Consider the following 15,536-nt stretch of genomic DNA (forward strand, 5'->3'; position numbering starts at 1 on the left):
ACTGATCTGGGATCAGACCTGGTGAAGATCGACAGCAGAGAGGAGCAGGTATGAAACTCTGCTGCAGGTTCAGCTTCTCTCTGGTTTCATCTCAGCATAATGATTCTTCATCTCAGTGTCATTTTCATTAACTTCTCCTATTCAGATGTTCCTGTTAGAAAGACTGAGAGTCTTGATGAAGGACGATGAGGACATGTTCTGGATTGGACTGACAGACTTAAAGGAAGAAGGAAAATGGTTCTGGGTGGACGGATCACCTCAGGATAAAAGGTCTGAATAATGAGAAAGTGTTTAAATGGTGTTATGTAACATTTACCTGATATTTTCTTCCTGCTGTGCTCCAAGTTTGACGTTCTGGAAGGATGGAGAACCTGACAACGCAAGTAAAGATGGTGCAGACTCAGCTGACTGTGCAAGGATGGGGAGGAAAATAGAAGCTCAAGGCCTGAAGTCCTGGTTTGATATATCCTGTAATTTTCCTCACAAAAGCATCTGTGAGAAAACAGCTGGACTGAGTTCATGTGTTTGTGTCTGAAGATCAGTTCAGTCTGTGAACTGATCTGAGTTCAGCTTCAGGAAGCTGCAGTGATGCTGCTTTTATCAAGATATTGTGTTTAAAATTTTAAATTTACTTTCAGACATGTTGAAATTATCATTAAACTTTCAACATTCAAACATATTCTTGCTTGATTTGCTGTCATATTAATATTTTGGTTAAATGTAGAATATCCTTTGAAAAAATATAAAACTATGTAACTTGTAAATATTTGATTATGATCAGGAATTTCTCTTAACTTGTTCCACATTTTGTCCAGTAAAATACGTTTTTGGTCAATATGACTAAAAAAACAACAAAGACTTTGAAATAAATTATTTGGAGAACTTTTATAACTTTTGCTCATATTTGATGCAAAGTTTATTTATAATTGTTACGTGGTAAAAATTTAATAAATGTTTAAAAAAATATCTTCAGTGTTTCTCAAACTTAGAAAAGTTACCACAGTTTGTGGAAGTTTCTACCCGTAAATAATTATAAAAATAGTTTGTAGAAATAAGTTTTTATGTCAAAACTTCCTTTAAATAAATAACTTTGGTTTCAGATGCTGATGTTGCTTTTACTTTGGATTTGCCCAATTTATTTAGTTGATTTTTGTCAAGGCAAACTAATGTTTTATGATTGAGGTAGCAGTTTTTACAGTGTACATCCTGCCCCCTAGTGGCCATGCAGTGTCCTCTCCCTCAGTCTGAAGCTCCTCTGGTTTCAGCTGAGTCTGCTGACCTGATGCTCTGACTGGTTTCCAGTCTGGTTCCTGTTCCGTGCCAGTGGGTTCATCCCGTCTTAACAAATAAAGATGTTTTATTATTACTGTTTTCTTCTTTGCAGTGATTCCTCCAGTTATCCACCTATTGATTATCTGCATTTTAATTACTGATTGCCATTAAAAACTGAATGTCTGAAGTTTATCTAATATCTATTTTCATGTTCATAAATTAAATACATTTGTCTTGTGCCTTTAGACGAATTTAACTGAATTTATTCCAGTTTACTGACCACGTGTCTCAGTATTTAAATTTAATAAACTGTTGATTCTTTATGCAATGTTATTTGTAAAGTTACACAGTAAATAATTTCTGTTATTTAACCCATTTCTTTGTTAGACAAAACAGAAATGACTGTACATTTTTAGCCATATTTTTTACCATGTTATTTATACATTTATAAATAGTTCAAATCTATTTCATTTAATTTACAACCTAAGTATTTATCTTGCAACATGATGCAAGACCCAAAACCCACAAAACCCAGCTTTTATTTTAATAGCCCACTTCCGCTTAACCGCAAACAAATTCACGTCTTAGCTAAATATTTAACTAGTAATCTAAAAATGTAGTTAGAAAGCTGAATATTTCTGTCCAACTTAAATATTTAGCTTGGAAAATAAATATTTACTTTGGAACTAAATATTTAGTTTTCAAACAAAATATATTAAATATGTTATTTCCAGTAAATAGAAGGAAATAACATTTTTTTTTTAAATCACCTCATGATTTAAAGCACTGTTGTTGTAGACGGGGCTGTTTGCAGTGCACCACTAGAGGGCAGCACTTTCTACTCTGTGGATTGAGGGCGTGTCCTGCCGGTGGCTTTAGTAAATAAAAATGTATATTTTTATTATTTGTGTTGTCAGAGTCAATTAGAGTATTGAGAGGAGAAGCTGCAGGTGAGCTGATTAGAAACTGGAAGCAGAAACAAGTTAATCAAATCCTTTACAGGGAAAAGTAACTAAAAAATAAAACAGGAAGCAAGATACAACATAAACAATAAAAAAGAGACTTGAGAAGGAGAAACATGAATCCAGTTTGTGAGGTAAAATCTATCAAACTAAGAGAATAAAGCCACAGTAGATACTATAACCGATGATTCAGAGCCGATGGGCTGCTGAAGTAGAGCCAGTGGGAAAAGGGCATCAGGAGAGAAACCCAATGGAACAATTACAGGAGCAACAACATGATCAGAAAAACACACAAGTCCTCAAATAACCAAACATTCATGTTTAATTCTGAAGCTTTTTGAACTTCCAGCTAAAATATAATAATATGAGAAACTACAGAGAAAGAAAACTTTTTATTCGACCAGTAACCTGCTTTGAGGAAACGCTGCAAACCACCAAACCAGAGAGCTGAAGAGAAAGCTCCTCCTTGTTTCTGTTAAAGTTTATTCAGATCTGTGATTCAGGAACTGCAGAGCATCTTTCTGGTCCAGTCAGCAGAGGAGCAACGACGCGTTTAAAACGAGTCTTTACATCCACTTTAAAGTAGAAACAGAGCTTCACCTGAACCAAAAGGTTTGATTCACGAATCTGGTTCAGGAATTTGGACAAACTGAGGCGCCGACATGATGAGCCGACGACAAGGAAACACAACGGGTAGGAACTGCTATGGTCATAAACTGATTAAAATAAAATGATTTTAATGTAAAATCATACATCTTGTGTCCTGCTGTATCCTCAGTACAAAGAGTCAAAAACAAACTTTTACTAACTAAAGGTTAAAATCTTTTCTAAGTGTTAAATATTAAATGATCTGCCTGAAACATTTTTACTGTAACCACTGAATGGTGTGAATAATGATTAGTGAAGGTGATTTAGACATTAAAAATTAAGATGACCAAGAATAAACACAATGAGTTTCTCCGACAGCAACCATCATGGCTGGTCTAAACCAGTGGAGCACAAAGTGGGTCCTGCATGTTTCATCTCTCTCCCTGGTTTAACACACCTGGATCAAATGACGGCTGTTAGAGGCCTAATGAGAAAAGGTTGTTACCACCAGGAAGAGAATAAAACACGCAGGATGCCGGCCGTCCAGGACCCACTTTGAGCACCACTGGAAATATATTTAAGACCTGGTTTGTTTGTTCACAGAAACTATTTCTAAAACTTTAAAGTTGAGGAAGTTATCTGAGATAAAATTGGAAATGGAGGCAAAAACAATTAATACCACCAAGAAATGACACATGTTCTAAAAACTGCTACGTAGATGATGTTTCCTGTTGGCTAGCTCTCAGTTCTCAAAACCATGACACTTTTTTTATGGTCAGTGCAGCCTCCATGCCTCCAACACACACACACACACACACACACACACACACACACACCCACACACACACACACACACACACACACACACACACACACACACAGGCATGCATAGCAACACACTGAAGTTCTTCTGAGGTTCTGCACCAGGTTGATGTCTCCATGATGAGACGCCCACAGAGCTGCAAAGGTAAAACAATGAATTACTGATAAACCAGCAGGAAGGAGATGAAGAAGCTGAGTGGTCTTCATCAGAAAATCAACGATCGAACACAAACTGAATCTTTAGATCAGCAGAGCTGAGATCAAACTTTTTGTTCTGTCTTTATTTTATTGAACATGTTTTTAATTATAGATGAAAACTTAAGATGAAACCTGATCTCATCCTGTGTGAAGAATTCAAGACTTAGAGGAAAACAGAGATCATAACCAGGAGCTTAAAATTAAAATAAAAACTACATCACTGCAGAAAATGAGGAAATCAAACACTAGAAATGAGAAATGCATCTTTCTCTGATTGTTATAATTAGTCGCACAGAAAACGAAGACTGATATCTCCATGGAAACGTAACATGATCACAAACTGTGATACAGAAGCTGCAGTCTGAGTCAGTTTCTGTCCATAAAGGAGAAAATGACAATGATAACACATAAATCATTCATAAAGAGGAAGATGTTCAGGTTAGATGTCAGGTTGAGGTGTTACTTTCTGTGAGTCTGTCTCCAGGTTCTGACCCGGTTCTGCTCTAAATGCTCCTCAGGTGAAAACCCAAGCAGAACCTCCAAGCTGCCAGCAGAGAGAGTAGTTCTGCTGGTTCTGGCCGGTCTGCTGGCTGCTGCTCTCATCGTCATCTACAGACTCTGTGAGTTCATCCTGATGATCCTTCTTTAAACCACTTCCTGTTTGATGAATGCCAGTTAGAAGTGATGAAGTTAAATCTGATTTTCTTTCATCAGCGTTTGTTTTGTTAGACACCGGTCAACATTTCCAAACCCTGAAAGAGGAGAATGAAGCTTTGAGGAAAAATCTCTCAGGTGAGACTCTCAAGGTTTTCACAACATCAAACCTGAAAGCTTTATTATTTAGGTTGTAGTTTCACTGTCCTTGTAGCAGGAAAATACAACATTTTCTATCTTTTTAGTTTAAATATTAGAGGTTTGATTTTAAAACACTAAATGGACCAATCACAGTTGGTCCATTTTTCTCTGAATTGTTGCATTAACTCCAATATCTCAATGAAGTTGAGAAAGTTAGAATTTAAGCTGCAGTATGTAATGTTTATAAAATCTGTTTTTTCCATATTTGTTGTGACAGTTTAAGACGAGACAGTTTGTGAAAAAATCAAGCTCCTTCTCCCACTGCTGCTATTTCTGTATGAAGAAATTCACCTCTCCCGGTCAAAAACATCCAATCAAATCCAGGAGGAGGGTTCTAGCACTGTCAATCAATCATGTGTATGTGCTTCTAAATTTGCTAATCGTACAGAAGTTCCAGGAAAACCGTTTATCTGCTGTCATCGGTGGCTATGCTGAGCCTTAGCGTTTGTGGCAGGCCAGCTGTCAGGAGGGAGCTGTGGAGCAGCAGAGAGCGATGGAGGACGGTAGCAGCAAGTTGATTAATAGCACTAAGACCCTCCTGCTGATTCTGATTGGTTGTTTCTGACAGAGTGATGTATTTGTTCTGATCACTGCAGGACCATAGAGGGAAGTTACGACATCATGATAATTTTAACAAATATTTTAAAACATAGTTTTTCTTTTTTTAGAAAAGCTACACATTGCATCTTTAGGAAAAGGAAAGCTCTAGGAGATGCAGATGCAGCAAAATGTGGCAAAACTGGCAATTGTTTTCATAAAAACAAGCTTGTGGTCATTTGAAGTTACTAACCGCAGGCTGCAGGTGTGTGTGGCACATTAAGACCTTTTAATTTTCTCTTAAAACAGAAATAACACATCCACCAAGTAGGCTATGTTTTTGTTTCTTCCCATTCCTGCAGACTCAGGAAGTCAGAACGTAACTGCAGGACAGAGGGGATTTCCTCCACCTGACTCAGTGAAGTCCTGGTTCAAAGACGACACATGTGTGAAGAACAGAGCAGACTGGGAGGCCCATGAAGGAAACTGTTATTATTTCAACTTAATGCCTCTATCCTGGGAGGAGAGCAGGCAGGAATGCAGATGCAGAGGATCAGACCTGGTGAAGGTCGACAGCAGAGACGAGCAGGTATGAACCTGCTGCAGGTTCAGCTTCTCGCTGATCTTCATCAGCCTCAGTCATCTTCAACATCTTCTCCTGTTCAGACTTTCCTGGTGGAAAAGTTAAAAACCAAAATCTTGCATCCCGAGGACAAATTCTGGATCGGACTGACTGACTCCAAGAAGGAAGGCAGTTGGTTGTGGGTGGACGGATCTCCACTTGATAAAAGGTTTAATTATGCAAACACTGATCTTGTACAGACAAAGTTGTTTGATTTAACCAAGTCTATCTGTTTCTTACCTTTAGACTGAGCTTTTGGTTTGGTACAGAGCCTGATAACTGGACCGAAAAGAACAAAGATGGAGAGGACTGTGTGAGGATGGGAAAACATGATGTGACTGATCTGGAGTGTTGGTATGATCAGTCCTGCCTGGTTCCACAGAAAAGCATCTGTGAGAAAGCAGCAGGAACCAGTTCATCTGTTTGTGTTTAGATTTCAGGTTAAATCTCCTAAATTCTCACTAATCTGATCTGTAACAGCTTCACACTCTGGTTAGAAACACATTGAACATTTCTAATTCTGCTTTAGACATTTGTCATTGCAGGTGAGCAATGACAAATTCAATCTGAAAACATTTCTTTGTTTGTTTTTCTTCGAGAATAAATGACATTAAACAAAACTAGAACTAAAACACAGAAATGTGTGTTTATTGATGCTCTATGATGGACTGGTGGAGACAGGAACCAGGGAGATGATGAATGGATGAACAAACAAGAGGGCAGCACATTCACATGTTTGAAACTGAAATTTAACTCTAAATGAACTGAAATAAAGTGGATTAATAAATTAAATGATTTTAGGCTTAAACTGGAGGAAAGGGAGTGAAGATGAAACCAAGTTATCATCTCTTCATAAGGAAGATTAACAAATTTAGTCAGACATGAATCTGATATGCAAAAAATTCTCACATTTATGTTTTATGAGCTTCAAAATCTCTTATTTAAGCAACTCAGATCATATTAACTATGAATAGTGAAAGAAAAAAAATATATTTTTGTTGCATAAGTAGGACAAACTGACTGTATTACACATTTTGCACTGCTACAGAATCTCCTTTCATGGTGACGACAGACTACTTCATGTCTGTGTGTCTGTGGTCCTGGTCCAGTCAGTGTGTTCGAAGATCAGACAGAAAACATCATTTCTGGTGCCGAAACGGGAAGACTGTCACTAAATCAACTTAATATCTTAAATCCACTGATAGAATTAAATCTGTCCTGACAAAACAGAACACAGAACAACTGGTGCATGCTTTTAAATGCAGCAGGTAACATTACTGCACCACTGTCTTTACTGTTCTTTACTAAAACAATAATAATAATCAGGCATCTGCAGCTAATCCAAACACCATGAAAATGGATCAGAACCAGCTCTTCAGTCACAAAAAAGGTTTTCAAATCTCCTTCTGTTCCATAAACACTGGGCTAAAATATATTTCTAACTTGTTTCTTGGTTTTCCCAGGACCAGAGTCAAGAAAGTATTTTAGTTTCTGCCCTTTTTATGGAGAAATTCTAGTTCTAGAACAGCGCCATCTATTTCCTGGTTGAGGCACTGCATGTCTGATTCTGGATCCTATTGCAGCTGGAAAGATTTCTTATCTTACTTTTTCACTTTTTGAAAGCTGTTTGGTGACTATGAACTATGACCCCAAATCACAGAGGAGCAGGAAATGAGGCTTTGTGGATGAAAAGCAGGAGAAAACAGCAGAAAGAAGAAATTCAAACCATTTTTGAATCCCCGACTCCAACATCTCTCTGCCCGCCTTCCCAGATGTACGGCCAGTGCTGATTCTGTCTTTCCTTTGGGTTGCTTTGTGTATGAATGTTGCTACAAAAATAAGCTTGTCTGGTCCAACTGCATTCATTGAGAATTCTAGAAATACAGAGGATCAGTAATATGGTGTTTTACTATTAAATCTGTAACTTTAATCCACATTTTATGTGTTAGCATTGGTTAATGAAAATGTTAAAAATCCATCTCTATAAAGAAAGTAAAGAGACAATGCAATTAGTTTTAAAATAATAATAAAAAAAGCTTTATGAATTCCTACCAGAAATGATCTGATTTGTGAAACCAGCTTTTCTAAAGAAAACATTTTTTTTCACATCTAAATTAAAACAAAAGAGGAAGCAAACCATGGATTCTCTTTAACCAGGAAGATTTTTTTATTCACTAGAAAGTTGTGAAACACAAAGAAGAGACACATTTTCCAAAACGTCTAGAGAGGAAAGAAGAGACTGAAGGTGAGTCGACATCAACATATTATTTTTATCAGAACAACTTAGAGGATTTTACTCTGTATGCTGAGATGCTACCAGTAAATGGCTGTTTTTGATTTTCTGTCATTTACATTACAAACCTTCTTTAAAACTTAATCAGAAAACATCTTAATTTTAAATGTAACTTTTAATTCTATGTTTTGTATTCTTCTTTTTGGAGGTTTAATTATTTATGCTTCATGCAGATGCAACAAAATCCTGTTGCTATTTTTCCTTCTGCTTTGTTTTAACATGTTTCACTGAGTCCATTATTACCATAATAAATCTGAAATCAGCAGGTTTGAATCATTTGACTGTTTAAATCAAGTTCACAATTTGGAAGAATTTTCAAATGTAACCAGAGAGAATTTTGGTTATTAGGTTTAGAAAGGGTGCTAACCTTTTTCTAGAATAAATGTGATGTATTTTAGTTTCAGGACGTCCTTTTATTTATTGGTTCCATTGTTATAGCAAAAATGCAAGAATTTATTCTTTAAATATCTATTACTTTTTATTTATCCTAGACTTTGTTCTTTTGAACTAGCTGTTTTATGAGTTTTATGTGTTTTTTTAAACTTGTTACAGACCAGCAGCAGCAACATGCCTGAAGCTGAGATGAAATTCACTAGACTGAATTCAAGAGGTGAGATCCATCTAACTGTGCCAAAGTTTCCAGCTGTTCATCTAAACTTACAGTAAATTTATTCAATATTTAACTTCAGCTTTACTTTCTGTATGCAGCTGAACATTGGCCTTGTACATTAAGAGCTGAAGTTTTCAGTTTTCTGGTGTGCTGTCTGCATCCCACACATTTCAGGTGAGTTGGTTTAAAAACTAAAATCATAAACTGACATCTGTGCTGCCGAATGTGTCGGTTCTGCACACTCTTACATACTCTGGATATTCTTTATATCCTAATAAGAGTCAATCAAGTTTAAATGCATCATACAGCCACCAATTGAAAAAGCAGTAACAGACATTACTTTTTGTCAAATGCCACCATTAAAGTCACACATCAAACATGTCGGTGAATATTCCAAACAGGGATTCCTGCTTTGACAGGAAACCTTCTGGATCAGCTGCAGCTGGAGGATTGATCGTTTTTATGCAGACTGTGAAGACTCTGTTGCAGTAATCAATACTTTGATGGTTCAGAGTCACCTGGTGACATCATAATGTAGAGCCGTATATCATCTCTATAGCTAATCTTATTTCTTGTACCCTGAGTAGAAACATGTAGACATTAGATATAAGGGGTCTCTATGTGCTGCTGATCATCTTTGATGAAAGATCAGTCTGTGGCTCAGTCAAAGTTTACAGATTCTGGTCCGTCCACTAAATCTAAATGTGTGCATCCTTTATGTTTCCAAGATTCAACATTTCTCATTCCTGGTTTGTTTTTTTCATGTTTCTGCTATTACATCATCACTCCATTCATGGTTGTGCAGACTGGTTTAGCACTTTAATAAAGCATTTCTGTAGTCATACCAACAACTCAAAGCGTTTGTACTCACACTCACACACCAACATGCAGACTGCTGTGTGCCTGGCAGGGACACAACCTGCAACCTTCTGACTACAGGACTGTCAACGCAAAGAACCACAGACGCCCCAGAATGCTTTCATCATGTCTGCAAATGTGTTTTTAAGCCAGTTATGATTTTTAGGGTAAAAGAAGGAATCAGTGGGAAAATAAAGCTTAAAGTTTCTGAAAATAATGTTACCATTAAGAAAAAATAGGAAATGAAAGCCAGGCAGTGAAATGAGCCATGTTTCCTGTTGGTCAGCTGTGGTTTGCCATGTTCATCTTTAAAGGTTTATTTCAGGACAAAAAATAACTCCTGGGTTTTTCTCTGAGAAAAGTTTGACCTGCTGATTTCCACAGAGCAGCGACTGATGATAGGGAGCAAAACTCTTCCTTTAACGAGGAAGAACTTGACAGAAATGGACCGAGGAAGGAGCGATGCCTTCATGGAAATGTGTTGATGTGAAACGTCTGAAAGGAAAACAGTTCACAAGTTTTGAGTTAAATTCCACATAAAATTACAGAAGAGGTTAAATAATCTAAATGATTAGAGATGAACCAGTCTGATGTTAATATCTGAACCAGTCTCGACATTGAAAAAAATTATAAATCATGACAATGAGTCCGATCCATTAGTGCAGATCTATCCATTCTAATTCTGCACTTTGTGCTCTGAGTGACGTTATGCTTATCATTTATTTTACATTATGTTAGAACTTCTAAATGCTGTTTCTGAACCATTTGAACGAACGTTTGTTACAGTTTTGTAGTCAACCTGTTTTTTTTCTCAGCTTCAGTTTCCTATCTTAAAGGCTGTTATTCCTCTATCTACAATGAATGAACAAATTAAAGTCGTTTTTATGTGTTTCAGTAGCTGCTGGTGTATTTAAATGTGCTGTACTGATGCAGAGTTATAAGATAAATTTGCAGTTGATTATATTTATTTATTTATTTATTTATTTATTTATTTATTTATTTATTTAAGTCAATAGAAAGCTGTTTTTCTGTATCACATGGATAACGCCCGATACTAAACTTCAGATATCAGAAGTGAAAAAAGTGGATCAGTGCATCTCCATAAATGATTATGGTTGATAGTTTCTGAGTCTGTCTCCAGGTTCTGATTCGGTTCTGCTCTAAATGCTCCTCAGGTGAAAACCCCAGCAGAACCTGCAGGATGTCAGCAGAGAGAGTAGTTCTGCTGGTTCTGGTCGGTCTGCTGGCTGCTGCTCTCATCGTTATTTGTTCTCTCGGTAAGTTTCTGTTAATTTATTATTTTACAGAATGTTTTATGCCAAATCACAAACAGAATAAGTAAAATAATTAAATGCTTCATCTTTATAATTCTGATGTAATCTCACCCGAGCAAACTGCTTTTTTCTTTCTCAAGCTGCTGATAAGGCCCAGTCCAATCAAACCATCCAGACCCTGAAAGACAAGAATGAAGCTCTGAGGAAAAATCTCTCAGGTGAGACGATCTGAGTCTCCATGTGTCCACCAGATTCAGGCTGAATATTATTCACAGCTGTATGTTACTTTATTATTTATAATTTAATTAAGTCAGGCAACAAAGCGAGACACTGAGTAACTAACTGTCAGTTTTTTTAACAGACTTCATTTCAGAAAAGATTTATGATTTCTCTGAACTTCAGCAACATAACCAAGCAGCAAAAAGCACAAAATGTTTGTGATCTGATCTTTGTCTGATTTCTGTCCTCTAATGATGTTAGAGAGACATTGATGGACTGACAGAGACAGGAAGTTAGATTGTAGCTGCAGGAAAGAAGACGCCTCCTGCTGTCTCCAAACCACACAAACATCTACAGAGATTTATTCCTCCTGGTTCACTGAAGGCTTTGTCTTTGAAGATCTGACATGTCTGAAGTGTGAAGCAGGATGGGAGCCACATGGAGGAAACTGTTATTATTTCTCCACCAGTAAATCCTCCTGGACTGACAGCAGACGTTCCTGCACTGATCTGGGATCAGACCTGGTGAAGATCGACAGCAGAGAGGAGCAGGTATGAAACTCTGCTGCAGGTTCAGCTTCTCTCTGGTTTCATCTCAGCATCAAGTTTCTTCATCTGAGCTCAGAAAAGTTTTTACAGAGTCATTTTCATCAACTTTTGCTCAGATGTTCCTGGAGAGCAGACTGAGTTCATTGATGGAGGATGATGAGGATAAGTTCTGGATCGGACTGACCGACTCAGGGGAAGAAGACGAATGGCTCTGGGTTGACGGATCAGCTCTGGATCAAAGGTCTGGATGCTGCGAAGATACTTTGGTCTGTTTGAAGAATTCAATTCTTGGTTTTAAAAGCTCATTTTGTTCACTTTAGTTTGAGTTTCTGGGGTTACGGCCAGCCAGACGACCTGGGTGTGTCTGATCTACCTGGAGCGGACTGTGTGAGGATGGGGCAGAAAGACAGATACGATCTGAAGTGCTGGTATGACAGAGGCTGTGATTATCCTCAGAAGAGTATCTGTGAGAAAACAGCAGCAGCTGGTGTGTGAACTTCAGGATGTAAAACCATCTGAGGATGTTTTTACGTTGATAATGTCAGAAATGTTTAATTTTCACAAAACATTTGACATATTATAAATTGCATTTCTTTGTCTTGTTAGTTTCTTATTGCCTCCAACACCAGAGTCACCTGTTAAATGTATTATTATTTCCTTGATCTGGTCATTTGGTAATTACATCATGTTTTCTGCTCACTAATATCAGCATCAGAGAGCATCATCTCTGTGAAGTGGCTTCCTGTTCTTTAACGATCACAGGCTCTCAGCTCGGTTTCAGGCATTAATTTTCAGATTAACGTATTACTGTTTCATACATCTGCAGGATATCTGGCCGAACTGATGAACATCTAACTGGTGGTTTAAGACCTGACTGCACATTTACCACCAGAAAAACATTTTCTGGAGGTAAATGTGTTCATTTGAGATTAAAGTATTACTGTTTGTTTACATGAATAATGAAAAAATATTCAAAATGTATTTACTGTTTTAAATAAAAAACAGGAGTATAGAAACTACAGCCTTTAAAAAGCAACATGTTCTTGATGCAAAGGAAATAATTTTATGAAGTTCCACCATGTTTGTTTATTGACCTTCCTGTTTTCATTTGATGTTTTTAACTCAAAGTATTTTTATTATTTCTTTTTGAACTTATAATCTGGTAAATTCTGTACAATTTATTAAAAACTTCAGCATATAAGAGAATTAAATGTGTTTTATTTGTTTTGTTTGCTAATGATTGTAATTTCAGATGAACTTACTTCCTGTTTCAGCATTTCATCAGGTTTCTGTTCATCATCAATGATGTCTTCTTCCATCCATTCATTCATTCATTCATTCATTCATTCATTCATTCATTCATTCATTCATTCATTCATTCATAACTACAGAGTAATAGGGGCTGGTACCTACCGCCATCTAGTGGAGAGAGACGGGACACCCTGGACAGGACATCAGTCCATCACAGGACGACACAGAGACACAGGACAGACAACCAGACACACACTGATGATTTAAAGACGTCCTTTAAACTGTCATGTTCTTTAACTGTGGGAGGAAACCGGAGAACCCAGAGAGAATCCACACATTCACAGGAGACCAGGTCCAAACTCCAGGCAGAAAGACTCCTGGTCAGGATGTGAACCCAGGACTCTCTTGCTCCAAGGCAACAGGTTTCATCAGCTGTGCTGCCAACAATTAAAACAGAAAATAAAAACAGTGAGACGAACAATCATTAAAACAATTTGAATGACCAAAGCAGTTACAACAACAAGGGAAAAAAGCCAGATCATAAAATCTTTCTTCAGCAGATTTAAAACGTGATGTCAGGATGTTCATGCTGCTTGTATCAACTTCTGTCCACTGTGAGGAATTAATGGATGAGGTCAGGCTGTACTTCAACGTTTAGTAAAATTAGGAAAGAACTACAGAAAAATTACTACAGTTTTGTCCCTCATAAGTTTTGATACAAAATGTTGACATCAAAACACAAAATAAACTCTGAACAAACCCAGAGACCACAGGAGGGCAGCACATCCACATCAGAGTTTAATGATCATTCATTCATAACAGGATGGATCAGAGCAGGAAGCTCAGTGGGGTTTTTCTTCCTGGACTTTGTTTGCTCTCCCAGTACATGTTGGTTCTCTCCTCCCAAAGAAACATTCATGTTGGGCTAACTGGCTTCTCTGAATCAGCCTGAGGATGGAGAGTTTACACACATGGCAGGTCTTCTGACTCTGATGGACTGGAGACAAGTCCAGGTTAAATGACTGACACCAACCTACAAAACTCTGCAGGAATAAACTAGTATAATGGATGGATGATTAATAAACATTTACCAGAAATAATAATATAATGAGAAAATGTCATATTTTATAACAGAATTTAAATTGATTAGTTGATTTATAATTAACTCCAGGAGCAAAATGAGGAAGCAGGCAGAAAACTCCTGCTTGACTTGATAAGGAGGCGTCTTCACTTACTGTCCACTTCCTCCCCTTCAACATGAAATCATGAAACGTAAAGCTGGAGTAGCGACAGACGTGAGGAGCTGAAAGTCTGCAGAGGACAGAGGCTGGAGGTGAGTTTACATGATTTTCTGACCAGTTAAGAAAAAGGAGGTGATTTTTTTAATTGATTTTATCTCTTGACGACTTTTAAAATATTTCAGTGTGTTTTTAATTGTTTTGGTGACTATTTTAAGAAGGAATCACAATAAAATGTAAAAACAAAATAAAACAGGATATTTCTGTGGTAACAGAATAAATACTAACAAGCAAAGTAACTATCTTCTGTCTGGATGGTTTTGCTTGGTGAGTAAATCAGGTACAGTTTTAACAAACTTAAAACTTTCTTTCATAGTTGGGATTTCAGCATCAAAGAAAGAAACAAGCCTCGTGAACCGAGAACAACAAAACTTTAATGAGGTTTTCTCTGTTTTCAGACATCAGCTGTGACCAGTTTTGTCCTCAGTTTCCTCATCATGAGATCCTCACAGAGACAAACACAAGGTAAGAATATTAATGTGGAGGTAAACCAGCAGGAAGTGATGAAGAAGCTGCAGTCAGAGCTGAGAGGTCTTCATCAGATAAACAGGCTGAACACAAACTGCTTTTTAGACATTTAACATCTGAACTGGAGGAAAACAGAAACAAATTAAAGACACTTTAACTGTAGAGTTAAACTGTCATGATTTCAAAATAACAAGAAAAAATTTAGGTCAAAAAAGCAGAAGAAAGACACATAGAGGAAGGCTGACGTTCCTCAAGATCTAGCACACTTCTTGTTTTCTTGTTGGTGGGTTTGGTTGTCACAGTTTGCAGCATGAAGAGCTTCACTTCTGTTCTCAACATCTACAAATGTAATACTTTGCTAAACTCTGTGTTCCTGTTTCTGCACACAGCTTGGCAGAGTTAGAGCTATTTATTAAATGTTGATCACAGCAGTTAATCAGAAGTCCAATGACCGTAGAGTCTGTGTCAGCTCTTGGTTTCCCACCTATGTTTTATAATCAGAATAGAGGTAAGATGAGAATCATCCTAAAGATGCCAATGAAACAGGAAGGTGGGTATTAGAGAACGGGAGAAGAGGGCAGTCTGTGTAGTTGATCTGTGGTTTTTGGTCAGGCGAAGCCCAGAGCAAAGAAACCACCGGAAGTCATTAAGAACAAAACCACCAAATGCAGAGGAAGATGTCAAGGCTGAACGAAATGGGTGTTGGTAGGGAGGAAAAGCAGGTGTGAAAATGAACTCTGTTAGAAATGTCCAGCTCTCCTTTCATGGCTCGATTAATCTCCTGCTGTTTGCAGGAAAGTCTTACACCATAAAATTTTATGGTGTAAGACTTTCCTTGGAAAAAAAAGATTTTTCCAACGA

At 37.3% G+C, this 15,536-nt stretch overlaps 1 protein-coding gene across 4 annotated transcripts; it reads left to right on the plus strand.

Moving 5' to 3' along the window:
• The first annotated feature begins 2,706 nt into the window (after positions 1-2,706).
• Positions 2,707-12,610, plus strand: LOC103132163 (CD209 antigen-like protein E). 4 transcript variants are annotated; one of them, XM_016667190.1, is made up of 6 exons: positions 2,707-2,927; positions 10,793-10,894; positions 11,032-11,109; positions 11,510-11,661; positions 11,775-11,899; positions 11,979-12,610. In XM_016667190.1, the coding sequence occupies exons 1-6, from the start codon at positions 2,897-2,899 to the stop codon at positions 12,151-12,153; spliced, it is 663 nt and encodes a 220-aa protein (XP_016522676.1). In that variant the 5' UTR covers positions 2,707-2,896; the 3' UTR covers positions 12,154-12,610. The 4 variants fall into 4 exon arrangements, with proteins under 4 accessions (XP_016522676.1, XP_016522675.1, XP_007543978.1 ...); XM_016667189.1 differs by lacking the exons at positions 10,793-10,894; positions 11,032-11,109 and adding exons at positions 4,361-4,462; positions 4,557-4,634 and having other exon boundaries at positions 2,710-2,927; XM_007543916.2 differs by lacking the exons at positions 10,793-10,894; positions 11,032-11,109; positions 11,510-11,661; positions 11,775-11,899; positions 11,979-12,610 and adding exons at positions 4,361-4,462; positions 4,557-4,634; positions 5,597-5,823; positions 5,901-6,025; positions 6,103-6,483 and having other exon boundaries at positions 2,713-2,927.
• The last annotated feature ends 2,926 nt before the right edge of the window (positions 12,611-15,536 follow it).

This window comes from Poecilia formosa, unplaced genomic scaffold, assembly GCF_000485575.1.
Source record: "Poecilia formosa unplaced genomic scaffold, Poecilia_formosa-5.1.2 Scaffold943, whole genome shotgun sequence".
In the NCBI taxonomy this organism is placed as follows: Eukaryota; Metazoa; Chordata; class Actinopteri; order Cyprinodontiformes; family Poeciliidae; genus Poecilia; species Poecilia formosa.

Excerpts from the sequence above, each read along its gene's own strand:
- LOC103132163 (XM_007543916.2), top strand. The coding sequence starts at position 2,897 with ATGATGAGCCGACGACAAGGAAACACAACGG. Across the intron at positions 4,463-4,556 it reads CATCGTCATCTACAGACTCT|CGTTTGTTTTGTTAGACACC; the intron begins GTGAGTTCATCC and ends TTCTTTCATCAG. Across the intron at positions 5,824-5,900 it reads TCGACAGCAGAGACGAGCAG|ACTTTCCTGGTGGAAAAGTT; the intron begins GTATGAACCTGC and ends TCTCCTGTTCAG.